This window comes from Impatiens glandulifera, chromosome 3 (assembly GCF_907164915.1).
Source record: "Impatiens glandulifera chromosome 3, dImpGla2.1, whole genome shotgun sequence".
NCBI classification, from domain to species: domain Eukaryota; kingdom Viridiplantae; phylum Streptophyta; class Magnoliopsida; order Ericales; family Balsaminaceae; genus Impatiens; species Impatiens glandulifera.
The window spans coordinates 2804155-2829738 of NC_061864.1; the positions used below are offsets into that span (position 1 = coordinate 2804155).

A 25584-nucleotide genomic window follows, 5' to 3' on the forward strand; every position below is an offset into this window, starting at 1 on the left:
TTATTTTGGTTAAATTTTGAAAAAAATTAGTTTCAACATGTTTTCTTTTTTTAAGTATAATTTCAAGTGTACAAAAACATATATATTAATTAATTATCTTCTCAAGTTTATTTGTTATAACAGCTTGAATAAGTTCTGTTGAGATGAATTATCATTTTTTGGTAGGCTTCAATAAATTTTGTAAGAATACAATAAAAAATGTGAATCACAATGGTAATTATTATTGAATGCATTCTTTCATTAAGGTTTCTTATTAACATGAAGATGATGGGTTACTTTTGAACCTTTTGGTGAAGTTATATGATAATTTCAAAGATTTTTTTTTTCAAATCTTCTTATGAATTGATAATCATTGATTCTTAAAAGAATACAAATAAATATCCAATTCACAATGAAAGAGTCAAATGATCGATATTTTTTAATATATAAAAAAAGAAAAGCAAATATCATTTTACTCCAAAAATTTATAAACTAATTTAAAAAAAGAAAGAAGAAAAATTTAATAAAAGAAATAAAAATATATTATTGTGAATTAATAAAATAAACAAAATTATATTATTGTGAACATATAAAATTTAGAGTAATTATAAATATGAGAATTTCAATAGAGAAGAGTAATTTTCAATCCCTTCAATTTTCAAAAGAGGTCAAATATTAAAATAATAAAAATTGTTAGGTATAAAAGAGATAAATTATCAATGTAATAAAGTATAGCATATGCTTATCAAATCCTTGTTAAATATGTATTTTTTTAATAGAAAAAAAGGAGAAGATTTATTTGTTTAATACATGGATGGGTCTTTGGACTGCCCAGTGATAGGTCTTCCTTAGCCCAGGGCTCACCCTTGGGCTAGTCTTGGTCGGCTCGGTTCGCAGTAAAAGAGTGATCTGATCATTTAAAGATTGGTCCTTATATTGAAGTAATAAAGTGATGTTTTTTAACAAAATGATTTAGATTTGTATTTAATTTAACCACAAAAAATATTTATAAATTTATCTAAAAATATATTTTGTTTAAATATTAATTTATGTGAGATAATATTATAAAATATATTTTAATTATATATTAACAAATTTAATAATTTTTTTTTAATTTCAAATTCAGTTACACTTCTCTAATTTCTTCTAAATATTTTCAAACAAAGTCATATTTAATTCCTTTTAGAGAACCCATTATATAAATAAAATATTCCATAAGTAAAATTATAGAACAAAATATCAGTGATTGGAATATGTAAAATATTTGTACCTGAATAAATCGAAGCTGAATTCCCATAATATTAGTTTAAAAAATGAATCTGGTCATCAATAAATATTATATTTTATTTTATAATTAAAAACGGTTAGTAAAAATTCAAAAAACAAAGAACCGTGTGAGATATTTAATAAAGATGGAAAAGTAACCGTTGAAAATGCAATAAGAGGTAAGTATAATCCAACGGTCCATGTGACATACACATGACTATTTTAATTAAATTTAAGATTTTGATCCAACGGCCTACACGGTCGCGTTAGCTTAAAGCTGAGGCGAAGGTTAAGATGGCAAAAACGAAAAACCCTTAACCCTTCATTTCTCCTTTATATATATATAGATCTTGCAAACCCTTATTTTGCATTATTCAGATCAGACATTGTTGCCGCAATCTCTCTATCTTCTTAAATCGCTCCAGACGAATCCAGAAATGGTGAGTTTCGTATCTTTCTCTCTTGAATTCTTTATCTATCGGTTTCTGGTTATAAGTATTACTATGATTCAATCATTACATTTCTTGTATCTTTCGATTTGGTGATTATGGTTAATCTTACGATTCTGACTATGAAATGTTTCTGGTTATTGTCTTGTAGGCTTTGCCTAATCAGCAGACTGTCGATTACCCTAGTTTCAAGCTTGTACTTGTTGGCGATGGTGGAACAGGTATTGTGTTTCCCGATTCTTTGTTTTTCGTTGACAAGATATCGTAAACAGAAATGGGTTTGTCTGTAGAAGACGGAAACGGGGGATTTCCAAATGAAATTTGCTCCCTTTTTGTTTTTCAGTTGTCTTATGATCTTGTTTGTGAAAAATGGAAAATTGCAGGAAAAACGACTTTTGTGAAGAGACATCGCACAGGAGAATTTGAGAAGAAATATGAACGTGAGTTTCATGATTTATCTTTTTGTTTTTATATATGAAACCAACTGATTTATCTTTATAATCAGCAACCATTGGTGTGGAGGTTCATCCTTTGGATTTCTTCACAAACTGTGGGAAAATAAGGTTCTATTGCTGGGACACAGCTGGACAAGAGAAATTTGGTGGTCTTAGGGATGGATACTAGTAAGTTTGACAGACATGGTTTCTCAAATGAATTTTTCATGGCTGTTCTTTTTAAGTGTTTGTTTTCTAACATTCATCTTGAATTATGTGCAGCATTCATGGACAGTGTGCTATCATCATGTTTGATGTAACAGCAAGATTGACATACAAGAATGTCCCAACTTGGCATCGTGATCTATGCAGGTATGTTGTGTGTTCGAATCATGTTGATTATTAGTAAAAGATCATATCTTATTAACTAAATTATAATAATAAATTCCAGGGTGTGTGAGAATATCCCAATTGTGTTATGTGGGAACAAGGTTGATGTGAAGAACAGGCAAGTTAAAGCAAAGCAGGTTACATTTCACAGGAAGAAGAACTTGCAGTATTATGAAATATCTGCTAAAAGCAATTACAATTACGAGAAGCCATTCCTTTATCTTGCCCGTAAATTAGCTGGGGATGCTAACTTGCATTTTGTTGAGATGCCTGCACTTCTTCCTCCAGAAGTCACTATTGACTTGGCTGCCCAGCAACAGTAAGTGTTCTTAGTTTATATATCTTTCTTGATCATTATCTCGTACACTGTTAATAATTGTGGGTTTCAATCTTTGTAGGCATGAAGCTGAGCTTGCTCAAGCTGCAAATCAGCCTCTCCCAGATGATGATGATGATGCCTTTGAGTAGATGATTCTTGTTTTGCTCCTTGTTTGTGTTGTTTCGGTCTCTCTTTCTTTTTAATCATCACTATATCTTTTGAGTGATGTTTTGTGGTCTTTTTTGAATTTTTAGTATTATAATATATGTAGTGCTTCGACATGAGCACATCAAGTTATGATTCTGAGTTTATGGCCATTTGTTTAGCAGTTGTTTTGGATGATATAGATGATGACATTTTTATGCTGAAAAAAAGAAGTTTGGTCATTTGTCTACAATGTTTGTTCTCCTTCTTTATGGGTTTTATTTATAATTTTGTTTTATAAAGTGAAGAAGATTCATTTGAAAGAAGCTTAAATATCATTTTTCATCTTACATACACATATGAGAGCCTAATTTCATTTTTATCATACAATCAATCCTCAACCCTAGTTGAATTCCTCGGTCAAGATGTTCTTTTGAATGGTAGATTATGATTTCTTTATTTGCTTTTTTAGTTGAATTCCTCATTTCCTTGGTCAAGATGTTCTTTTGAATGGTAGATTTTGATTTCTTTATTGTTTTTTTACTTTCGTTTGGATCTTCATCATTTCACTTTTCTTACCATTTAAGTGTACAAATTTTTTAAATGAAGAAACGATCTCTTCTTAAACCCTTGTTTTGAACCCTTAGAAGTCTCAGTGACTGTTACTAGTTAACATATGAGAGCCTTATTTTCATTTTATCATAGAAACCTCTACCTTAGTTGAATTTCCAGATGTTCTTTTCAATGGTAGATTGTGATTTCTTTATTTACTTTTTTAGTTTTGTTGGGATCTTCATCATCTTCACTTTTCTTCTCATTTATGTTTTAATTTTTTTTAAGAGGGTTAACCTTGAAGGTAAAATCTTAAGTAAAAGCTGAATGAGAAATGAGATGGTAAGTCATCTCTTCTAAACTCTACTTTACAAAAATGTCATTGGTGCAGTTTTTAAATCCCAAGATTTGTTTTTACACAGCTAGCCAAGAAAAATTACCCTAGTAAAAAAACTAACAGAAATAAATTCTTTTCAATTTTTTATCAGCTAAAAAATTTCCATTTAACAAGTGAAAGAAACTTGTTACTGTTTTGTTTTGTAGTGATCTGAATATGCATTTTATTGAGATGCCTACTCCTGAAGGGTGGCAGTTGACATGGCTATACCAAATTTGGTATTTTTAGTTATTATATAGGACGTGAAGCTAAGTTTGCCGCTGAAATTTTAACCTCTTCGTGATGAATACGATAAGGCCTTCGATTATATATATGTTATTTCTGTAGGAAACCAGTTGTAGAGTTGGCAATTCATTGGCCAAAGATTTTGTCATTTTAATATTATAAGCCTCTATTGGAAATCCAGAACATAGTGAAACATTCCGATTAGGACAATGTTTTCTTTTTGTTTTTTTCTGTTGAAGATGCTCCATTATGTACCATTACTGAAATTAGGTGACCAGCAAATTAAAACACCAAACCAACTCCTCCGCTTATCATTTCTTGTTTCTGTAAATCAGAATTTTTAGTTGCATCTCAAATTCAGTTTGACATTCAATCAAGACCCATAGTGTGACCTACCTAACCACAAGTATAATGATACCAAAGAAGCATACTTGTTTCATAAATTTTCGTTATGAAGATTTATAATCTAGTCACAATTTTATTCAATAAATATTGGTTACACCAAAAGTGTTACAACTATAATTTATTGAGAAGGCAATATTGCTAGCTCCAAATCAACCACATACGAGCAAAAAATACTATCTATTATATAGTAAAAAGAGATGAAGTCCAAGTAAAGGAATATTCATCATGCATTAGAATTTCTCGGTACATTTTCTTTTGGTACAAGTTGTTACCTTTACAAAAAAAAAATTTACAATAAAAAAAGCCAAAATTCGTATAAAAAGTAACTATACACCGAAGATGAAGATGATGAAGATGATGAAAATTTCGATATTGCCAGTGACCTTATTTTCGATATTGCCAGCGGCAAACTCAACATCATCTATAGACCCTTTGGAAGCAAAGCATGCCTCCAACATGGTCCTGAAAACGCAGGGCATTCAACATATTAAAAAAGCACAATTTTTGAATATGCAGCTAGCAAAACCGTGAAATCAGAAAGATGAAAGAGTCTCATGCCCTTGACTTTTATATATACCGGCTAAAAGTAACACGACAAAGGTCTTTATTACAAATATGGAAGGCTCGACAGGAAATTAAGAAAACAAATAGAAGGATATAACTGTTTTTGGCTATTACAACATTTCTTCAGAATTTGTCTCAAGCTATAAATATGAATAGACAGACAACACCGCAAAGAAACTATACAAATTGACACCATTTTTCTGAGCTCATCCTTAAAGAACAGCCTCTATAGACAGATATAAAGACTATTAAAGAAGCCTAGAATCCAAATTTGCAAAACCTTAAAATATTTCAACTAACGACTGTGTGTCTCGCCCAGCAGAAATTTTCTCAACTCGACTAAATGTTCATCATTTGATATATGGAGTGTTATACGAAGATCCGTTAATAATGCTTCTTGTTCCCAACTTAACGGCCCCGAAGCATATAGGGCCTCTAGAGTACAGCGATAAGCATGCAACTCTAATGTATGAACACTATCATCAATTTTTTTGTGCATAAAATGACTGTTATCATTTCCGAGGCAGTTTTCAGGAAGCCTATCTGGACTGCTACTAGCAACACTACAACTACCAACAGAACATGCATCATTATCAGAATCATTAGGTTCAGGGATTCTAGCAAGAGAACAGGCAATAGGACCAGTTCTCTTCCTATCAGAAAATCCATCTAACCTATTGTTAAATGAAGAATAAATGCTTTTTTCACCCAGATATTTTCTCGGGTAAGCAATAGCATCTACCTTTTCAAGAGCGCGGGCAGAGTCTCTTTCTAGTGTTCTTGTTTTCTGAAAATGACCGCTGTAGACATCAAGATGGCACGATGGGGGCGGAGATGCTTCTCGCAACGTTCTACTAACTTCGCAAGCAAAAGCATCATTCTCACGCCGCCTCTTAAACATTCCACTCGGTTTTGGCTCTAAAATTCCTCTTTTCTGATGGCCATTAGACGCAGGTTTGAGATGCTGATAACTTCTAGATCCCTGTAGCAGATGGGAAACAATCCAATTAAGCATTCAGTAAATCACACGATAAAAGGGATAAAAAAGATGAAACACAATATACCTGCCCATGCCCAAAAATAACCCATCTTTCATTTTGCCAAGATAATCGAGCCCTAGTCCTTGACATATGGACTCTCAGTTCCTGGGAAGGTCCTAGTAGCCTCACCAAATAACAATCACCATTCAAGACCTTCAAAACGGTGGCACTATTCCATGAACCATAATTGAAAACCTCTACAACATCCCCAGCCACCCAAATCTGAATATCTTCAATTGAAGGGGGGCAAGGTCTGATAGCCTTTCTCGACACCCTCTCGAAAACAGCCTCCTCTTCTGTCGATTCCAGATGATGATCAAACTTCACAAGATAACTGCGCCCATTACCAGAGATGATTTCAGCACAACGCCATGACATTGGAACCTGGTTTCCACTCATAACCTCCACTTTGCAACCCTTCCTGAATTTCATGATTGGCGAAACTGCAGAAATCAAAATATTCAATAAGTCCCAAAGTTAACATGCAAGAACACAACAGATAGAGAATAATAAAGAAATAAATAAAATTTATTAAGCACTATATCCGATCTTTCTCCATATGATAATCTGTCCAGAAAGGATATGATTGAGATAGCAATCAAATTCATTTCACTAATAAGCAAACTAAAAATGATGCAAGATCATAGCCACAAAAATCACCAAATAATGAAGAAAATCGTTGATCAACAATAAAATAGCACAACAAACATGCATCACTTGAGAAGCTTGAGATTGAGAATTAAGATATAGTAAAAGCCAAGAAACTAGGAGTAAAGAACAGAACGATAAGACATTCTTAAAATCAAACAATAACATCGGTAGAGAAACCTACGATTAAGGGAAGATTCAATAAGAAACTCCAAATTCGTAAAAAAGAGCAATTTTCAGAAAGAATGCATCAAAACCCTAGAAATTAACACATTAAACATTATATGAAGCATCGTAAATGACTAAACAGAAATCAAAGTTTACCTTGTTGCTAATTAGAAATTGAATTGCAGCACAAATTCTAGATTATAGAGATCGTTAATTTGATCTGAAAATTGATAAAAGGATTTGGATTATGAAAGTTTCGATCTTTAGGGCTTCAAGATAAACAACTGTTGGGGCCAGAAAATTATTTATACCAAATGGGATTATAATAATTATTTCTTTCAATGAGGGCATTAATGGAATTCACAAGAGGAATGTTATCCTCATGTGCAAGAGATTTTTTTTTTTTTTTTTTTAAATATATTATTATTTGGGTTGTTTTTGTTAAATTAAACTATTTATAATATAATCTTGTTTGAAGGGTAAATGCTCAAGGTGTCATTTTTTAAACTATCCTATTTTTGAAGAAAATAATGTTAAAATAGAAGGAAATAGTTTTATATTTTTAATTTTGTTGATGGTATTGATAATTAATATGATGTCAATAATTTAATTTAACTTAATCATATTAAAGAAGACCTTATTTTCAGAAATAAAAGAAAAAAATACCTTAATTATCCGTTCTTTATTAATCTATTTGTTTTTAATTCTTAATTGATACATTTGGGACTTTTTTATTAAATATAAAATAGTCAGTTTAAAATGGATATTTTTCTTGGTGGAAATGGCTTATAAAATATAAGCAATAATATTTAATCTTGATTGAGGGCTTTTCTTAAAAATTAAAATAAAATAAAATTTGTGGCCTTGATGGGGCCTGTATTGTGCGGTTATCATGGGCTTAATAAATATGGAATTTGGAGAAGCCTTTTAGTAAAATTATAAGGACCTATTTGAAAATAGAACTTCTATTGTTTTTATTTTAAATGATTAAATGTATAATGAGAAAGTGTATAGTCAGTCCTAAAGGGACAATTTTTTATTCAGATATTAATAATAAAAATAATTCACACAAAACATTAATGATTTTATTACCAAAGTCACTTCCCCAAGTAAAAGTTGAAAATACATACTTAACTTTGATATTAGATCCAAATTAATTAGCTTTAAAACCAAGTGAAAACATTATTACATTTGGGTTTTACACATGTTTTTGTTGATGTGTATTTATAAGGAATTTCTTTCTTCTTTACTCATCTTTTTTCATGGGGATATCTAGAGTCTATACTAGTGAGGACAGACAGGCCTTCCAGGTTATTTATTATTATTCTTTTTATAATTAAAATAGAAAATTATTATATATTTATAATATAATATAAAATATAGCAACTTCAATAAATAAATAAATATAAAAAATCTAACTAGGACACCCCAAACTTCTCGGCCAGTACCGGATTCGCGATTGACATATCAAGAAAAGTAAGATACTGACATATATATATATATATAGTGGAGAGTTGATGAAAATAAATATATGCATAATAACTAACCCACACAACATAGGAAAACTCTAGTGAGAAATGTTTAATATCTGATTATTGATTTTTCTTAATTATAATAACTCACATATTTGAGTCATGACGTTAAGTTTTCATGCTAACTCTGCTTTATTTAAAAAATAAAAATAACTTGCATATTTCTTTCATGACTTTACATCACTTTTGTCCGTGTATATATATAGCTTTAGATAATCAATTAATGTAACATTTACATTAGTTTTATTTTCAAAATTGCAAAGAATAAAAACGATCATTTTATTGATAATTTAATTACATTTTTGGTCCTCATGAGAATATACTTTCTTGTCACTTTATTCACACTTTTGGATATACATGCAATCTAATAAGTAACTTTGCATTACTTATAAAATTTAAAATTGATACATTAGATTTGACACCTGATCTAACCAAGTTTGTATAAATAGTTCCTTTGGGTTATTAATGAATAGATAGATATCTTTGGCATTCCCCTAGAAAAAAAGGCAAACCAGTGTTTGTAGCAAAAGATGGTCAAAATAATACCTCCAAGACAGACTTATCTTCCTTCTTCGACCTATTATCATCTTTATCGATATTCTCTATCTGCCTTTCTCTTCTCCCTCTATATCTTTAATTAATTCATTCATTCATTCATTTTTAACACAAAAATAAATAGACTAACATATATAATTAACAAGGGTATTTAAAAGCATGATATCTTTTGTTTTCTATATCTATCAAAATCTATCTATCTATGGTGGCCATGGATAACTACAAGTATTATTAATTACTTAATGTTTAAGAATGCAATATTAATTTTATTTATGTATATATATATATATAGAAAGAGAGGGAGAGAGAGGAGAAACAGAAAAAGCAAGAGAATCAACTCAATTGGTTGAATAAAAAGAGAGAGAGAGAGAGGTAGGGAAAAAAGAAAGAAAGAAAAAGGGTTGAGCAGATCGAGCTTAATTATACGTCCTTCTTCGAAATTGCAGCCATGCAAATTGCTTTATACAACAATATTTTGAGATCAGACTTATTTTAAAACATAATTTTTATTTTAAGTTAGGTCATTTTATTCATTGCTCCATCTAGACACGTACACTAACAAGATAGTTTGACCTAGCTTAGCTAGCTAGCTCATAGTGTCACATTTATATATAAATGTTAAGTAATGTATTAATTCAAATACATGTGTTAGTGTTACACCTTAATTATCAATAGTTTTTTGACCTTTTTTTGAATCAATTGTGGGGGCTACCTAGCTACGGGCTTGGCAGCACATTAAAAAGTGGGAGTGGGACTTCACTTTGGAATATATAATTATTAAATGGAATATACAATATGCATGATCAATGAGAGCGAGCTAGCTAGCTAGCTAGCTAGGTTGCTTAAGCTTGTAGGGTCTTCTTCTTTTTCATGGCATATATAAAAGTATCATGTATATTTAAAAAAAACAAACATTAAATGCAAGGAATATTCACTCACTCACTCAATGATATAAAAAGAAGAAGAAAGAATTAAAACATAATAGTAATTAATTATTATTATTCCAATTTTATTTTTTTTGGTTCTAACTATATTAGTAGGTGTTGATCATGGATGATCTTATAAATTCAGTCAAAGGGCTGGAGTTTAATTGTGTGATGAGCAGGCGGTCATTACATTACATTACATAAAAGGCTACAAACAAAGATCTTGAAATGATCAAACTTGTCTTGCTTAGACATTGCTTTTCTTTTCTTTTTGTGGGGCACCTATTTTCCACCAATTATACAATAACATATTATATGCATGTCTAATTGCATCCCTATTCTAAACTTTTTTTTTTCTTTTTTTTTTTATACATAATATCATCCACCTCTCTTTGGTAAATGACATTACTCAATTTATTAATTAAAATAATTTATTTTTTTAAATATATATATTTAATACCCTTTAATACAAATCCTATCCACTTGAGGTGGGTTGTATATATTAAAATTAATTTAAAATATATAAATGGTAGCCAAAACAAAACAAAAAAAAAAGAAAAAGAAAAAAAGATCTTGGCGATTCCCGAGGAGAGGTGTGAAGAAATTTATATATAAAGCCCGCCATAGCCAGTTGTTTGAACTCACTAGCTACCATTTTGTTTGTTTTCTTCTCTCGATTGAATATTTATTAATTAATATTATAAAGCTTACTTAGTTAATAACTGATGATGAACAACAGGCCCGGAGACTGGAACTGCCGGTCATGTTTTCATCTAAACTTCCAAAGGAGGGACTCTTGCCAGCGATGCGGCGACCCTAAGCCAGTCTTAGTAGGACAGCTCGATCATTATGCCGCCGCCACCTTCGGGGCCTTACGGGCTTCATCTGGCGTCAGTGGTTCCTCCAATTCTCCATTCGGATTCAGCATCGGACCCGACGTCAGGCCCGGAGACTGGTACTGTACGGTTGGTAACTGCGGCGCACATAACTTCGCCAGTCGCTCCAGCTGCTTCAAGTGCGGCGCTTTCAAGCTCGACCACGCCGATTCTCCAGCCACTGGTTTTGATGCTGCAGATATGGCCCGCGGAAGATCCGGCTTTGGCGCAGCCGCCTTTGCCGCTTTTAGCTCACCCGGAAATATTATTAACAGCCGCTCCAGTTGGAAGTCTGGTGATTGGATTTGTACCCGGTACGTACCTACGTACTAGTTTTTTATTTATTATTTATATTATCTAATTAAATTAATTTAATATATATATAAACAGGTCGGGTTGCAACGAACACAATTTCGCAAGCCGAATGGAATGCTTCAGATGCAACGCACCAAGGGTCGACTCCACCACTATGACGTCATCGTCATACTTTTAATCTCTTCCATTATTAGATTCTCCAATTTTTGGTAATATTCTTTTAATTAATTACTAAAACCATTTATAAAATAATAATAATAATTTTTGTTTAATTAGTTTCAGGCGGAAACGGGTCGGGAGAAGCAAATTCGGGTCAGGGGTGGAAGAGGAGGAGAAAAAGAGAGAATCAAGAAAGGACTTCCACTATGATACCATGCGCCAGCTTTCACTTTATCTTTCCTTAATTTGATTTGCTTTTTTTTTTGTATTTTGTTTTTTTTTTCACTTTATTAATTTCATTATCAAATTCAGCTTTGTCAGGGAGTTTTTTTTTTTTTTTTTTTTAATTAGGTAATGACCTTTCTTTCTTTGGTTTGGAAAAACCTTAATCTTGTTCTCTTTTGATATTGTTGTGACATTTATGTATCGATTATTGATGTTGGATTGATATCTAAAGTCAGAATTTTATCTAATATTACAAATATATTATATATATATATATATAAATATTATAAAAGATTAAAAATATTTGAAGTTAACATGAAAATCATTCATTCAAATAATAGTAATAATTTATTAAATAAATAATTGTACTTAGTTTTCTTTACATTATTAATGAATGAATGTAATTTCTAAACATTTTGATGCACATAAGCATCCAATTTGACAACTAAATTTAATTTAAAATTTCAAATTAAACTTGATCACAATTTAAAAAATATATATATACTCAATATATGTATATAAAAATATCAAACTTTTCATTAAACACTTTTTAGATTAGAAGATATCGACTAAAACATATTTCTGTCTAAAACAGTACCTAGTTAGGATAAATGGAGAGTCATATAGATAATTGAGTAGAGCATTCGGGTTTAACAACGACTCATAGTTCATTGAATAGAGTAGACCGACCTGAATGTTGAATGTCGATAATGAGTCATATATAATTTTTTTAACAATATTTTTATAATAATACAGAAGATGTATTATAATTTAATGTTAAAATCAATCAAAATTATTAATAATTTAACTTAAATGGGAATAACATATACTTACAAAAAAAAATACATTTCATTTTTCTTTTTTGTGGTGCTATGCAACTGCATAGGTTTGACCCTAGTGCCGTTAAACAAAGTTATGGGTTCGAGTTGGTTTTATGCCTAATCTCTCAATATAATATGTGAAGATAATAAACCAACTAATCCTACTTAACCGCTTGAGCTATTAAGAGTTAAAAATAAATAAAGAATGACCTAGCTAATTAGATATTATATATGTTGCTGATCATGCATGGATCCCAGCCAAATTAAGTACAACAAGTCAAGAACACAGTAATGGCAACTTTTAGATGTACTATATATATATATGTATATCTCTTTTTCTCTAAATCAAAGATTTAAAGTTGTGAATTCTTTTTGTAAGTGGTAAAGTGGAGTAAGTAAATAATGAGATCTGGGGTTTGGTTTGAGTTCTTATCCGGAAAGCAAAGCAATAAAGGAGATGGTGTTTTATTTAATAATAATGGAGCACCATCCAGCTTTTGGTTAAACCCAATGCACAGCTAGCTCTTAAAAGTATAAGATTCCATAACTATACATTTTCATTTCTTTTATTATTATCATAACAAACAACCCAATTTATAAATTAAATTACAAAATTATATTTCAAATCAATAATCTACATATATATTCAAAATGATTGAGTGGTTGCTGATTAATTTCCTAATCAATAAAATTGATTTATAATTATTTAGCCTGCTACCTTTTAGTTCTCACTTAAATAGTAAAAAATAGATATGTTTTTTCAAAATAAGACCATAAGCTTTCACTTGTATTGTTCTTATTATGAGTTTGTCCCCATTTTGTACTTTGATCTTGTTTTAGTCAGAAAGAGATTGGGTAAATCGATAAATGATATCAATGGCCGACAAGGCAAAATGGTGTTGAAAACAGTTGTGTGAAATCTTATAATTAATGAATCAATTCATTGGCACATATAGTAATAAATAATTATTTGTGAATAATAAGGTTTTCAGCTTCTAAAGTTTTGTAAAACAAATTAAGGTTGCATTAGTGCTACTTTGATGATAATCAATCATACTCTTAGAGTGATGGATCGCAAATTCAGTCAGCAAAATAACTTATTTTGAGTACAACTTATTTTGAGTACTAAAAAAAAAAATAGGACAACGGATTAAATATGTAACCCGCAAACACTTAACCATGCACAGATTTGCCGTCTGACGGGCTCGAACTCAGGAACTTAAGGTTAGTATTCACCTCTTCTTGTGGGTGCTAACGAAAAAAGAAAAGAAAAAGAGCTAATATATTCAAGTGTCAAGAGTCGTACGACTAATAAGTACAAAGTTACTAAACTTAAAAAAAGACATTTCATTAGAGTCGTTAATGACTCAACTTGAATGGTAACAAAATGGGCGAGTCCAAACATCTCATCAAACTTGATATTCCAATTTAAGATAGACTATAAATCGGTCAAAAAATACTATTAAATTCAAAATAGCCTTTTTGGAGCAATGAAGATGTTGTGAGCTTTATAGCTGTCTCACTTTGTTTCATAAAATCTTTATTATTTGATCAAACATGTTTTTTTTTAATGTTACTTATTCACATAGGATTCTCCAAAGCTAACATCTTTTGATGTCTTCTCTTCCCTTTCATTGACCTAAGTTAGTGGCCACTGGCAACATTCTTTTTTCCCAAATATAAACTGGTCAAAAAGACTCATTTCTTCATTAGTCCCCTTTTTCTGCAAAGCTTTAATGTTTTCTTCATGTGGGTAGTTCATTATTCTTTTTTGCGTAAAACAATAATCGACCAAAGTATTTTGTCCAAATCGCTTTAACAGTAATCAACCAAATGACAACAGCTCATCCAGTTCAGTGTACAAAGTGCATAAAGCAAAAAAAGAGAGCATCAAAATATCAATGGAAATATAAAACAGTTAAAACTTACAATTGCTTATCTAAGCTTGGATTTTGTAGAGCTCTTCATAGGCTTGGCGATGGGTCGAGCCGGAGTGCTTGTTGTGAGTTTGTTGAGATCATATTTCACCGATGAGAAGGCACAGATTAGTGCGATAACAATTGTAGGGTAAACCAATATGGTTTGTGTTGCGTCTGCATTCTTTCCTAGGAACCCTTCCTTAACAAGGCCCCATACAATAAGAAGTGTGCCAAACATGCTCATTCTGCCAGCTTTCAATATTCCTATCAATGCCCCTGCAACTGAGAAATAGCTTCCCGCGAGAACCTGTTCATGAAATTGGAAACAGGAACAAAATTTATAACCAGGATGACAGTATTGCCCATTTGGAACACAAGCGATCTAGGCCTAGATACGGAAAAACAGTCAATAAATTTCTGAATATCTGTCTAACTAAGTTCTATAAGGTGTATTTTCAAATGGGCCCATTAACAAAACATGAAATATGAAGATCAAAAACAAAGACATTTTTGAAGTGCAAACCTCCAACCGTTGAAGATCAGTTGTGGAGGCTCCTCCTTTCACATCAGTCAAGTTATAGATGTCTAGAAGGTTATCCCAGCTTGGAATAGTCATATTTGTGACAATTCCATTGGCAATTGCACCAGGATATAGAAGAACTTTCACTGCAGCAACCGGAAATATTTCACTCGCAATCAACTGCGATGAAGTCACGTGGAGTGGCGTTGAACACGTCCCAGCTCTGCAGGGGATCCTGGAAAATGACCACAAAAACCCATCAGAGACATTCTACCCAAGAACAGTTGCAAACATTTGAATCAAAAGCCACACTAATTGTAAGTAAATCCCTCTTTATTCAAATGAAATGTATGGTTCCATTAAGAGAAGGTATTTCTATTTATCAATCGAGCATTTACAATTCAACCATTAAGATATACAGCTAATCGAAGAAGAACAACAACAAGAACAGATGGATCCTGTTCAATTTCATAAAGATTCATTTTTTTGAATTGAGAATTAAGCTGACAGATCAAACAAAATTGAAAGCAACTAGCTGAAACTGAAGCTTATACTGAACCTAGATGTTGACTTCCATCAGAGAATTGTGTGAAATCGAAGTCAAATACGAGCAAATTGACATGGTTACATCACAAATCTATCAGCTTTACTGGATGTTCTTGAGAACCCAGGTGCAGAAATAGTAAAAAAGTAAAATCAGACTTGTCAATAAGAAGCAAATACCTGAAAATTGGGATCTGAAGGATGATCAATAAGAAGTAGAGCCGAGAGGCATATGTTGAAAGATTTGACAACCAGCTCCGAGAAGACGACGATGGTGGATTTGCCATGATGAGAAAAGGCGAGAGATGGAGAGAGAAAGGGCTGCGTGGACTTTGTGATGGAAATCGCTTCAATCATACGCAAATATTCATATCGCTGCTAATCTGGATTTGTTTAACGGATGGACGGTGGACGGCGGGCAGACGGTCGGTCGAACATGCGATGTACTTTCTTCAAACAATCTTCAAGTATCATTTTCCCATAAACCTGTTTTTTATATTATTAAACTTTCATTCTAACATTAATAAAATTTTAATTCATTTGACTGTGTTTATGTTCATTTTATAAATTTTAGGAATATTTATAGTATTATTTTGGCTTAAAATGGGTATAAACATTAGCTTTATAATAAGTTATTTATTTATTATGTTGACTTTGAATATAATAATATGTATTTTATTTTTATTTTTATTTTTTCATTCAAAGTATATAGAGATGAAAATTTGCAAATAGTGATAATTTGATATTGATCCTCTTTCCTCTTTAGAATAGAGTTAAAGTGCTCCTAATTTTGTTTTACAAAAACATTTTAACAAAATATTAATTTAGAGATTAAAAATTTGAGATTCAAATTATTAGTTTATAATATATGTTATTATAATTAATGAATATGTATTTTGTAAATGTAATTTTTAGAAAAATATTGTATATTAAAAATGATTAAAATCAACAACCCAACCAAAAAAAAGCATAACTATTTTTTATTAAATGTATTCAAATATATTTTAAATAATTTAATCTTAATTAAATATTAATTAAATAATCAGTTTTACTATATATATATTATAAATACTTAATATTGATAATATATAATTAATCAGTTGTGTTAAATTTATTACTATAAATGTTAGAATCACTAAATTTTAGATAGAAAAGAACTACATTTTTTTATTAATTTAATATATGGTTTGATTTGTAATTAGTATATAATTATATATTTTAAATTTAACTTTATTTTTTTTAAATTATCTAAATAATTAAATTTGGTTAAATATATTATAATAATTCAACATTTGAAAAATATTATTACAATTATTATTTATATAATATATATTTATATATTTTATTTAATTTACACATAAATACTAATTAAAAATATTATATAATCTATTGAGTACAGGTTGTATTTTATTCCTTCCTTTTATGCTATATTTTGTGTTGTCTTTAAATAATAATTATTAGGTTTAATACACACGAATTATTTAAAAAAATATATTATATAATAATACTAACTCTATATTAAAAAAATATATTTAAATTGGTATACAACTATATATGTGGTTATTTGTGAATTTATTAAACTGGTTTAAATAAAATAATTTTAGTATAGTGTTAATTTTTATTGGTTAGGGTTGATTTATTATAATTTTTATTTAACTTAGGAAATATGAGTAAACCATGAACATATATATCTTAAGTAACATAATTGATTTTTTTATAAATAATTCGAGTATAAAAATTCAAACCTATAATTTTAAGAATGAAATTTTAAGTTTTAACATGTCATTTTTCTAATATTGAGTATTCACAATTGTAAGGTTACAACTGTTATCATTTAATGTTAGGTAGGAAATAAAATGTGTATAAAATAGTGGTCCAATATAATTTGGAAGGAACAAAATATTGTGTAGATTATTTATTTCTGATTTTAAAGATAAGAAAGTATAAATATATATTTTTGTCATTTAAATTGAAATAATAATAATAATATAAATTTATTTTATTTTCATTATTTAGAGAAGGGTATACAATCTTATAGTATCTTATACCTATTTTATTTATTTATTTATTATTATTATTTTAAAAGTAGTGTTATAGGATCTCTTATAATGTTATTGCAAACTGCATATTAAATATCATATATCCTTTTTATTTATTATATACTTTTAAACAAATCAAACATCACTTAAATTGTTTATATTAGAATGTTATACTATCAATACAATGCTATCAGATTTCACTTTTATAATATATATTTTTATGGTTTTATAAAATGTTAAATATTTATCCAATTTAATAATCATTTTTATGGTTTTAAAAAATATTGAATATTTATCCAATTTTAATACTTAAATAATAATAGTAATATAATTTTTGTACTTATATAATATTTTTCATTTTTAATATACATAACATTAATAATAAAATTATCTGAACTCATATTAAAATAAATATATTAATTGTATTATATTCTAATACAACTATGAAGTTAATAATTGATTTATATCTCTACGGATAAATATATCTAAATTATTATAAAAAAAAAACTAGAACATTAAATTATAAATGTCATTACTACGATAAGATTATCCTAATTATTAAAAATTAAATATTAAACCTTTATACTAAAAAATTTTAAAATTAATTGAAATACTTTTTGTGAGAAACCAGCACATACCCAGATATTATTATTATACGCGTTTCTTTATTAGCAGTTCTTAGCAAAAAAATAAAAAACAAAAAAAAAACAGTCGTAGATTACTGGTTCGAATTGACAATATCTTGACTCTATGTCATGTGTGGTGTGCGTGTGTGTGTGTCTGTGTGTGAGAGAGAGAGGGATGCGTTACTGTGAACTTGGGTGACTTGTATCGATTTGATTTCTGTAAGAGATTGAAAAATGGAGGCAAACGCAGGACTGGTTGCCGGATCTTACAAGAGGAACGAGCTTGTTCGAATTCTCCACGATTCAGATGGCGGGGTACGTACGTTTAATTAATGTATCTCTGTAAATTCCTCGTATCCATTTTGTCTGTTCGATTTTGTCCTAGGTTGTAGTAAGGATCTGTTCATTGCATGTGTTGTTAGTGATCTTATTCATCTGATCGATTCAACTTCCTAGCTAGGTTACGTTTACTTCTGCATTCGTAATCAGTTTGTATAACTAGAGTTGTTTGAGCTGAAATTCGTCCATACATTAACTTGATTCAAACAACGTTGTACTTGATTTATATGCAGCAGCCAAAGCCTCTAAGAGAAATAAACGGACAGATATGTCAGATATGCGGTGATACAGTCGGCAAGTCTGCGACAAACGGCGACGCATTCTTCGTTGCCTGTAATGAATGTGGTTTCCCAGTTTGTCGCCCTTGTTACGAGTACGAAAGGAAAGATGGAAACCAATGCTGTCCTCAGTGCAAGACCAGATACAAAAGACACAAAGGTTATCAATTATTTAAGGTTTCTTTCATTAATTAATTCGTGGATTCAATAGCTTTTATAATCTTTTAGGCAGTCCTCGAGTTGAAGGAGACGAAGAAGAGGACGATGTTGACGATTTGGAAAACGAGTTCAATTACTACGGGAAGAAGATCAAGATCAAGAGCAAGGCAAGGCATTGGCAAGAAGAGGATGCTAATGAGATATCTTCTTCGTCTAGACATCATGAATCTCAACCTATACCTCATTTCATTCGCGATCACTCGGTAATTCTTTCTTTCAAATTAACCATGTTTGATTGATTATTGATGATTGATGATTGATGATTGATTATGAATGAATATCAGAATCAGGTATCTGGTGAGATTCCCATCATTACCCCCGATAATCAATCTATAAGGACTACATCAGGCCCCTTAGGCCCTGGAGAGAAATCCCTTCCCTATATCGATCCCAGGCAACCCGGTAATACTGTTGTTCTTCGATTGAAGTCTGCATTTTGGCAGTTTGTTTGTTGGTTTTAAACATGTTTGTGTATTGCAGTTGCTGTGAGAATTGTTGACCCTTCCAAGGACTTGAATTCTTACGGGCTTGGGAATGTGGATTGGAAGGAAAGGGTTGAAGGTTGGAAGCTCAAACAGGAGAAAAATATGGTGCAAATGACTAGTAGATATGCTGACGGGAAAGGAGATATTGAAGGCACAGGATCAAATGGGGAAGAACTTCAAATGTGAGAACTCTATTTTTCCCAAACAAGATTATTAACTTGTTCTAATAATAATAATTGACAGGGCTGCTGATGATATCCGACAACCCATGAGCCGAATCGTGCCAATTTCTTCTACACAGCTCACCCCTTACCGAGTTATTATCATACTTCGGTTAATTATCCTCGGTTTCTTCTTGCAATACCGATGTACTCATCCCGTGACCGATGCTTATCCATTATGGCTTACTTCGGTCATTTGTGAAGTTTGGTTTGCATTGTCATGGCTGCTTGATCAGTTCCCTAAATGGTCGCCTATCAACCGCGAGACTTATCTCGACAGACTTGCCATTAGATACGACAGGGAAGGGGAGCCTTCCCAATTGGCGCCAATAGACGTATTTGTTAGTACTGTCGATCCTTTGAAAGAGCCTCCCCTTGTGACAGCCAACACTGTTTTGTCTATCCTGGCTGTGGATTACCCTGTTGATAAAGTCTCTTGCTATGTTTCTGACGATGGTTCCGCAATGTTGACATTTGAAGCTCTATCAGAGACGGCTGAGTTCGCTAAGAAATGGGTACCGTTCTGTAAGAAACATAGTATTGAGCCTAGAGCACCCGAATTTTATTTTGCTCAAAAGATTGATTATTTGAAGGACAAGGTTCAGCCTTCGTTCGTCAAAGAGCGTCGAGCCATGAAGGTAATATAGTAGTCATAATACATAACATAAGATCATTTGTACTAATTTTTTTCATTTCTTTCAGAGGGAATATGAAGAATTTAAGGTTAGGACAAATGGGCTTGTAGCGAAAGCGCAAAAAATGCCGGAAGAAGGTTGGACGATGCAAGATGGAACTCCATGGCCTGGAAATAACCCCAGAGATCATCCTGGAATGATTCAGGTGTTGTTTCGGATTATGATTGCTTAAAGTTTGTAAATTTGATGTCCATTGTTGTTTTGTTAAAGATTTCACTTTGAATAAGAGTACAATAATGCAGGTTTTCTTAGGCCACAGTGGGGGTTTAGATACGGATGGAAATGAGTTACCACGGCTGGTTTACGTTTCTCGTGAGAAACGTCCTGGATTTCAACATCACAAGAAAGCCGGTGCAATGAATGCTTTGGTTTGTGATTCAGATCACTCTGTTTTTTTCTAACAATGAACATTTGACCTGTTTTTCTTATTTCTTGTGTTGTTTCATTATCGCGAAAATAAATATTCAGATCAGAGTATCGGCCGTGCTGACTAATGGTGCGTATCTGCTAAACGTGGATTGTGATCATTACTTCAACAACAGTAAATGTCTAAAAGAGGCAATGTGTTTCATGATGGATCCACTCCTTGGAAAGAAAACATGTTACGTTCAGTTCCCACAACGGTTTGATGGTATTGACTTGCACGATCGATACGCTAACCGTAACATAGTCTTCTTCGATGTAAGCCCGCCAGTTCTCTGCCCATTTCCCTATGTTTTTTTATCGTTTGAATTTAAGCCATTCCGTCTATATAGATCAACTTGAAAGGTCTGGACGGCATTCAGGGCCCTGTTTATGTGGGTACGGGTTGTTGTTTCAACAGACAGGCGCTATACGGGTATGATCCAGTCTTAAGCGAGGAAGATCTAGAGCCGAATATCATCATCAAGAGTTGTTGTGGCTCGAGGAAAAAGGGTAAAGGTAGCAACAAGAAGTACATTGACAAAAACCGAGCATTAAAGCGAACTGAATCAAGCATTCCCATTTTCAATATGGATGATGACATTGAAGAAGGCGGGGAAGGTACACGTTCAGACAACTTATTCGACCAATTAAACTTCTTTGATCATGTTTGTTTTTTTCTCACAGGTTATGAGGATGAGAGATCGATTCTCATGACACAGAAGAGTTTCGAAAAGCGGTTCGGTCAATCACCGGTTTTTATTGCCGCCACTTTTATGGAACAAGGCGGGCTTCCACCGTCCACAAACTCTGCAACCCTTTTGAAAGAAGCAATCCATGTTATTAGCTGTGGGTACGAGGACAAGACTGAATGGGGAAAAGAGGTAAAAAATTAACTATTTTCAAATAATAATACCATTATACAATTCTTAACTCTGTTTCTGCAGATTGGATGGATCTATGGCTCTGTAACAGAAGATATCTTGACTGGATTCAAGATGCATACAAGAGGATGGATATCAATCTACTGCATGCCCCCACGCCCTGCATTCAAAGGATCTGCACCCATTAATCTTTCTGATCGTTTGAACCAGGTCCTACGATGGGCGCTTGGATCCATTGAGATTCTTTTGAGTAGACATTGCCCCATTTGGTACGGCTACAGCGGAAGACTCAAGTTCTTGGAGAGATTAGCTTATATCAATACTATTGTTTATCCGGTCACCTCAATTCCTTTACTAGCTTACTGCACTCTTCCTGCTATCTGTCTTCTCACCGGAAAGTTCATCGTTCCTGAGATAAGCAATTACGCAAGTATCTGGTTCATTCTTCTCTTCGTGTCTATTTTCACGACTGGAATATTAGAGCTAAGATGGAGCGGGGTCAGCCTAGAGGACTGGTGGAGAAACGAACAGTTCTGGGTTATTGGTGGAACATCGGCTCATCTATTTGCTGTCTTCCAAGGTTTACTAAAAGTGCTTGCCGGAATCGACACCAATTTCACGGTGACGTCAAAGGCGACGGACGAAGATGGGGACTTTGCCGAGCTTTATGTTTTCAAGTGGACTTCCCTTCTGATTCCTCCGACGACAATTCTGGTTGTAAACATTGTGGGTATAGTGGCGGGGGTTTCATTCGCTATCAACAGTGGATACCAATCGTGGGGACCGCTGTTCGGAAGGTTGTTCTTTGCGATATGGGTGATTGTCCATTTGTATCCTTTCCTTAAGGGTTTGTTGGGACGGCAGAACAGGACGCCGACGATTGTTATTGTTTGGTCTGTACTATTGGCTTCGATATTCTCTCTTTTGTGGGTGCGTATTGATCCGTTTACGTCGGATGCAACAAAAACTCAGGGACTATGTGGTATTGATTGCTGAGATTGAACGGGGTGTCTGTTGTTGTACCTGTAGAAGACTGTAGTGAGTAAAATAGACGACCGACAGAGTGAAGAAGCCAAGAGGGAGGCCAAAAAAGTGTCATATATATTTAGAGGAATTACAATATGGAATTCAGATTTATTTCATTTTTTAAGTTATAAATTATGACCTCTCACTTTTTATGCAAGCAAGAGGACATTACTATTATTAACATTTTACATCTCTGAATTAGGTTTCATCTTTTAAATTCAAATACCCATGCTATAATCATTTTCAAACATCTTTAGTTAATTGCTGTCTTTTAAATATAAATGCCCATATTACAACCGGATGACTCCATATGAACATTGATAACTTAACTCTATCTGATCTTCTTAAAAAAAAGTATTATTAGTGATAATTTTTTATAGGAGTGATTGTCTATCAAATTTAATAGTTTTTATTTGAATTTAAATTAGGTCATAATACATTCCTATATCATGTATTACTATCATATATTGAGTTATGCATGAAATAATTTCTATTAAACATATTTTTAAACAACCAATAAAAAAAATCCAAGTACAAAAATCATTTCAAACAATTTTTTTTTTAACTTACAAAGTAGAAAAGAAATTAAATTAATATATTTTTACAATTTTTACTTTCATTTGAGTGAATATTAAATTGGTTTTTGGGAAGATCTAAGAATTCGAGTTAAGGTGAGCTTGAAAAAAAATTGAGATAAACTTAAAATAATAACCAGAAAATTATTAACCAAACGAGAATGGATAAATGTAAGTTTTTTTTAAAAGATAAAAATAATGTATTGATTTAAATTTTGAAAGAAATTAAAGGTAACGACATATTTGAACATTAAAATAAAATTTTAATTAATTTAAATATTTATTAAGAAGTTTTATTTTGTAAAAATTATGAATGAATTAAATGATTTTATTTTTATAAATGATTGTTTTTAGGAAATTAAGAAGCTGTATCATTGTTTAGTAAATTGTGATATTTTCGAGTCATTGTTAAAGTTCTAAATAATTGATAAAAAAAACAACTCAACTTTCAAATTAAAATAACTAATTGAATTAAAAAAATGAAATAAAATAAAATATAATAATGGAAGGGGTAATGTCGTCTACTGGATGTCCTGGTGCAAAGTCTCACCGCGAGAGCGAGATTTGGATTAGGGTTTGCCATTATCACTTTTGCAGAGAGAGAGAGAGAGAGAGAGAAAGAGAGAGAGAGAGATGGAGGGAGTAACTGAGGGAGTGAATAACTTAAACATAGACGACGGGCCGAAGAGGAACCGTGTTCAGGTCTCCAACACCAAAAAACCTCTCTTCTTCTACGTAAACCTCTCCAAGGTCTGTGTGTATTCGCTTCTCTTCTTCTTTGTAATGCATGAATGCGGCCTCCCTCTTATTAATACCCTGTTACAATCTTGGGTCCGGTGTTAATTCTTCAAAAACTGATTCACCACATAGGATAGGAAATTGCTTTAATAGGTCTTCTCGAGGCTTTATGAATACTTGATTCTATTCATAAATTTATCAGGGGTTTCATTACATCTTTGACATGGATTTCCATATACAGTCGCTATTCTAAACATGATTATCAGGACTTGTATTTTTCTGTGTATCTGTTAAAAACATCATCTTTTATTTTCTTCTTTTTTCCATGTTTGCAGAGGTTCTTGCAGCAATACAATGAGGTCGAGTTATCTGCACTTGGAATGGGTACCAACTCTATCTCCTTATGAAATTAATCTTCTTCATTGCTTCCATTGAACTGTTTAAACCCTTTTCTTCATTGGTGTCATTTCTCACTTTTAAAACCTCTTGAATTGTGTATTACATACCGTCTTCACTGCCTACATGATTTATTTATGTTCTAACATATACTTTACATTCTTGTAGCTATTCACTCTGTGGTAACTGTTGCTGAAATTCTGAAGAAGAATGGATTTGCTGTTGAAAAAAGTGAGAGTAGTTCTTTGTCTTCCTAATGTTGTAACCTTTTCATTATAGTTTGGAATCTAAACGTTGTCATGAGCATTCCCTTACAGAAATCAGGACATTGACGGTCGATGTGAGCGACAATCATCCAGATGCAAGACCTATTCCAAAGGCAAAGGTATTCTTATCTAAATTGTTGAAAATTTCTTCAGATTTTTATTATGTCAAATCTTTCCCATGGTGAGATATGGTTTTTGTTTGATTTCTTCCAGATTGAAATAACTCTTGGAAAGTCTGAGAAGTTTGATGAACTGATTGCTGCTGAGATTGAAAGAAGAGAAGGTGGAGCAGCAGCAGAGGATGAGGAAGAGACTTGATCATCATCCCTTTGTTTTTCTACATCCAGACTTGATCATCACCCCTTTGTTTAACAAGAGTTTTTGAACAGTGGTTAGTTATTAGTTCAGTCAGAAAGAGATGCTATGCTGCTGAATTTTATTTGGTATAATTCTGCAAAAAACTATTTTATGTTTCAGAGTCAGTCAATCTTTATATAATTCAGTTCAAGTCCTCATTGATGAAATGTTTATATAATTTCTTTCTATATGCTCCTCGTCTAAAGTTGGTAGGGAGTTTTTCTTTCCATAGATGGTTGAATATAATTGCTCACTGGTTTCCTTGCATGCATTTTTTTAACCATCAAAGAACATCAAGTTCGAGTTGAAACATACAGCTTGATGTTTGAAATTCATTTCACATCTAATATGGACCTTAGAGATAGGAACCAAGGATCTTGACAAAATCAAACAAACTTAGAAAATCAGGGTCTCTTTCTGCATCGACTTTAGCTAGGCATGTTGCCTGAAGGGTTCGAACCTAGGACTTAGGGATATACACATCGTTTTGTCGGACCTCGGAACATTAGGGACATACACAGTACAGTGATAATTTTATGCCAATGTTTGAAATTTCTCAAAATATTATGTATTCAACTCTACATTATTTTTATAACATTTTCTTTGGGGCAAATTTAGGATTCTTATTTTTTCCTTTTAAATTTTATAAAGCAAACACCATTTCTTAC

General features: G+C 31.9%; 6 protein-coding genes across 10 annotated transcripts; 4 read left to right on the forward strand and 2 right to left on the reverse strand.

Annotated features, from left to right (window-relative positions):
* The first annotated feature begins 1537 nt into the window (after positions 1-1537).
* On the forward strand, positions 1538-3230 carry LOC124932136 (GTP-binding nuclear protein Ran-3). The gene is made up of 7 exons (XM_047472743.1): positions 1538-1685; positions 1846-1915; positions 2078-2134; positions 2200-2317; positions 2411-2500; positions 2580-2837; positions 2917-3230. The coding sequence occupies exons 1-7, from the start codon at positions 1683-1685 to the stop codon at positions 2984-2986; spliced, it is 666 nt and encodes a 221-aa protein (XP_047328699.1). The 5' UTR covers positions 1538-1682; the 3' UTR covers positions 2987-3230.
* A 1863-nt stretch (positions 3231-5093) lies between these two features.
* Positions 5094-7317, reverse strand: LOC124932482. The gene is made up of 3 exons (XM_047473119.1): positions 7137-7317; positions 6189-6607; positions 5094-6106 (listed from the first exon to the last, which is right to left on the reverse strand). Exons 2-3 carry the CDS (start codon positions 6594-6596, stop codon positions 5420-5422), a joined length of 1095 nt encoding a protein of 364 aa, XP_047329075.1. The 5' UTR covers positions 6597-6607; positions 7137-7317; the 3' UTR covers positions 5094-5419.
* Positions 7318-10645: 3328 nt separating this feature from the next.
* On the forward strand, positions 10646-11790 carry LOC124931993 (RNA-binding protein involved in heterochromatin assembly dri1-like). Of its 2 annotated transcripts, none has more exons than XM_047472587.1 (3): positions 10646-11182; positions 11259-11392; positions 11460-11790. In XM_047472587.1, exons 1-2 carry the CDS (start codon positions 10719-10721, stop codon positions 11359-11361), a joined length of 567 nt encoding a protein of 188 aa, XP_047328543.1. In that variant the 5' UTR covers positions 10646-10718; the 3' UTR covers positions 11362-11392; positions 11460-11790. The 2 variants fall into 2 exon arrangements, with proteins under 2 accessions (XP_047328543.1, XP_047328544.1); XM_047472588.1 differs by having other exon boundaries at positions 11466-11790.
* Positions 11791-14175: 2385 nt separating this feature from the next.
* LOC124930736 lies at positions 14176-15824 on the reverse strand. Its single transcript, XM_047471083.1, has 3 exons — positions 15551-15824; positions 14831-15062; positions 14176-14614 (listed from the first exon to the last, which is right to left on the reverse strand). Exons 1-3 carry the CDS (start codon positions 15655-15657, stop codon positions 14324-14326), a joined length of 630 nt encoding a protein of 209 aa, XP_047327039.1. The 5' UTR covers positions 15658-15824; the 3' UTR covers positions 14176-14323.
* A 2331-nt stretch (positions 15825-18155) lies between these two features.
* Positions 18156-22840, forward strand: LOC124931322 (cellulose synthase A catalytic subunit 1 [UDP-forming]-like). Of its 4 annotated transcripts, none has more exons than XM_047471760.1 (12): positions 18156-18350; positions 18608-18812; positions 18881-19074; positions 19162-19273; positions 19352-19538; positions 19600-20215; positions 20280-20417; positions 20515-20640; positions 20741-20953; positions 21028-21295; positions 21362-21558; positions 21622-22840. In XM_047471760.1, exons 1-12 carry the CDS (start codon positions 18270-18272, stop codon positions 22552-22554), a joined length of 3270 nt encoding a protein of 1089 aa, XP_047327716.1. In that variant the 5' UTR covers positions 18156-18269; the 3' UTR covers positions 22555-22840. The 4 variants fall into 4 exon arrangements, with proteins under 4 accessions (XP_047327716.1, XP_047327715.1, XP_047327717.1 ...); XM_047471759.1 differs by having other exon boundaries at positions 18611-18812; positions 19156-19273; XM_047471761.1 differs by having other exon boundaries at positions 18611-18812.
* An 852-nt stretch (positions 22841-23692) lies between these two features.
* Positions 23693-25078, forward strand: LOC124931957 (uncharacterized protein At2g34160-like). The gene is made up of 5 exons (XM_047472547.1): positions 23693-23909; positions 24233-24281; positions 24462-24524; positions 24611-24678; positions 24773-25078. Exons 1-5 carry the CDS (start codon positions 23793-23795, stop codon positions 24875-24877), a joined length of 402 nt encoding a protein of 133 aa, XP_047328503.1. The 5' UTR covers positions 23693-23792; the 3' UTR covers positions 24878-25078.
* Positions 25079-25584: the final 506 nt, after the last annotated feature.

What these genes read in the sequence shown, in the direction of transcription:
- LOC124932136 (XM_047472743.1), top strand. An exon ending in TGTTGGCGATGGTGGAACAG is followed by an intron (nt 1,916 to 2,077) that starts GTATTGTGTTTC and finishes GGAAAATTGCAG; the next exon opens with GAAAAACGACTTTTGTGAAG. An exon ending in ATTTGAGAAGAAATATGAAC is followed by an intron (nt 2,135 to 2,199) that starts GTGAGTTTCATG and finishes CTTTATAATCAG; the next exon opens with CAACCATTGGTGTGGAGGTT.
- LOC124932482 (XM_047473119.1), bottom strand. Translation starts at nt 6,596, where the DNA reads ATGAAATTCAGGAAGGGTTGCAAAGTGGAGGTTATGAGTGGAAACCAG. An exon ending in TTATTTTTGGGCATGGGCAG is followed by an intron (nt 6,107 to 6,188) that starts GTATATTGTGTT and finishes CATCTGCTACAG; the next exon opens with GGATCTAGAAGTTATCAGCA.
- LOC124931993 (XM_047472587.1), top strand. Translation starts at nt 10,719, where the DNA reads ATGATGAACAACAGGCCCGGAGACTGGAACTGCCGGTCATGTTTTCAT. An exon ending in GGTGATTGGATTTGTACCCG is followed by an intron (nt 11,183 to 11,258) that starts GTACGTACCTAC and finishes ATATATAAACAG; the next exon opens with GTCGGGTTGCAACGAACACA.
- LOC124930736 (XM_047471083.1), bottom strand. Translation starts at nt 15,657, where the DNA reads ATGGCAAATCCACCATCGTCGTCTTCTCGGAGCTGGTTGTCAAATCTT. An exon ending in CTTCAGATCCCAATTTTCAG is followed by an intron (nt 15,063 to 15,550) that starts GTATTTGCTTCT and finishes GTCATTTTCCAG; the next exon opens with GATCCCCTGCAGAGCTGGGA. An exon ending in CTGATCTTCAACGGTTGGAG is followed by an intron (nt 14,615 to 14,830) that starts GTTTGCACTTCA and finishes TTTCATGAACAG; the next exon opens with GTTCTCGCGGGAAGCTATTT.
- LOC124931322 (XM_047471757.1), top strand. Translation starts at nt 18,270, where the DNA reads ATGGAGGCAAACGCAGGACTGGTTGCCGGATCTTACAAGAGGAACGAG. An exon ending in CCGGTGCAATGAATGCTTTG is followed by an intron (nt 20,641 to 20,740) that starts GTTTGTGATTCA and finishes ATAAATATTCAG; the next exon opens with ATCAGAGTATCGGCCGTGCT. An exon ending in AGACTGAATGGGGAAAAGAG is followed by an intron (nt 21,559 to 21,621) that starts GTAAAAAATTAA and finishes CTGTTTCTGCAG; the next exon opens with ATTGGATGGATCTATGGCTC.
- LOC124931957 (XM_047472547.1), top strand. Translation starts at nt 23,793, where the DNA reads ATGGAGGGAGTAACTGAGGGAGTGAATAACTTAAACATAGACGACGGG. An exon ending in TCTACGTAAACCTCTCCAAG is followed by an intron (nt 23,910 to 24,232) that starts GTCTGTGTGTAT and finishes CCATGTTTGCAG; the next exon opens with AGGTTCTTGCAGCAATACAA. An exon ending in TGGATTTGCTGTTGAAAAAA is followed by an intron (nt 24,525 to 24,610) that starts GTGAGAGTAGTT and finishes ATTCCCTTACAG; the next exon opens with AAATCAGGACATTGACGGTC.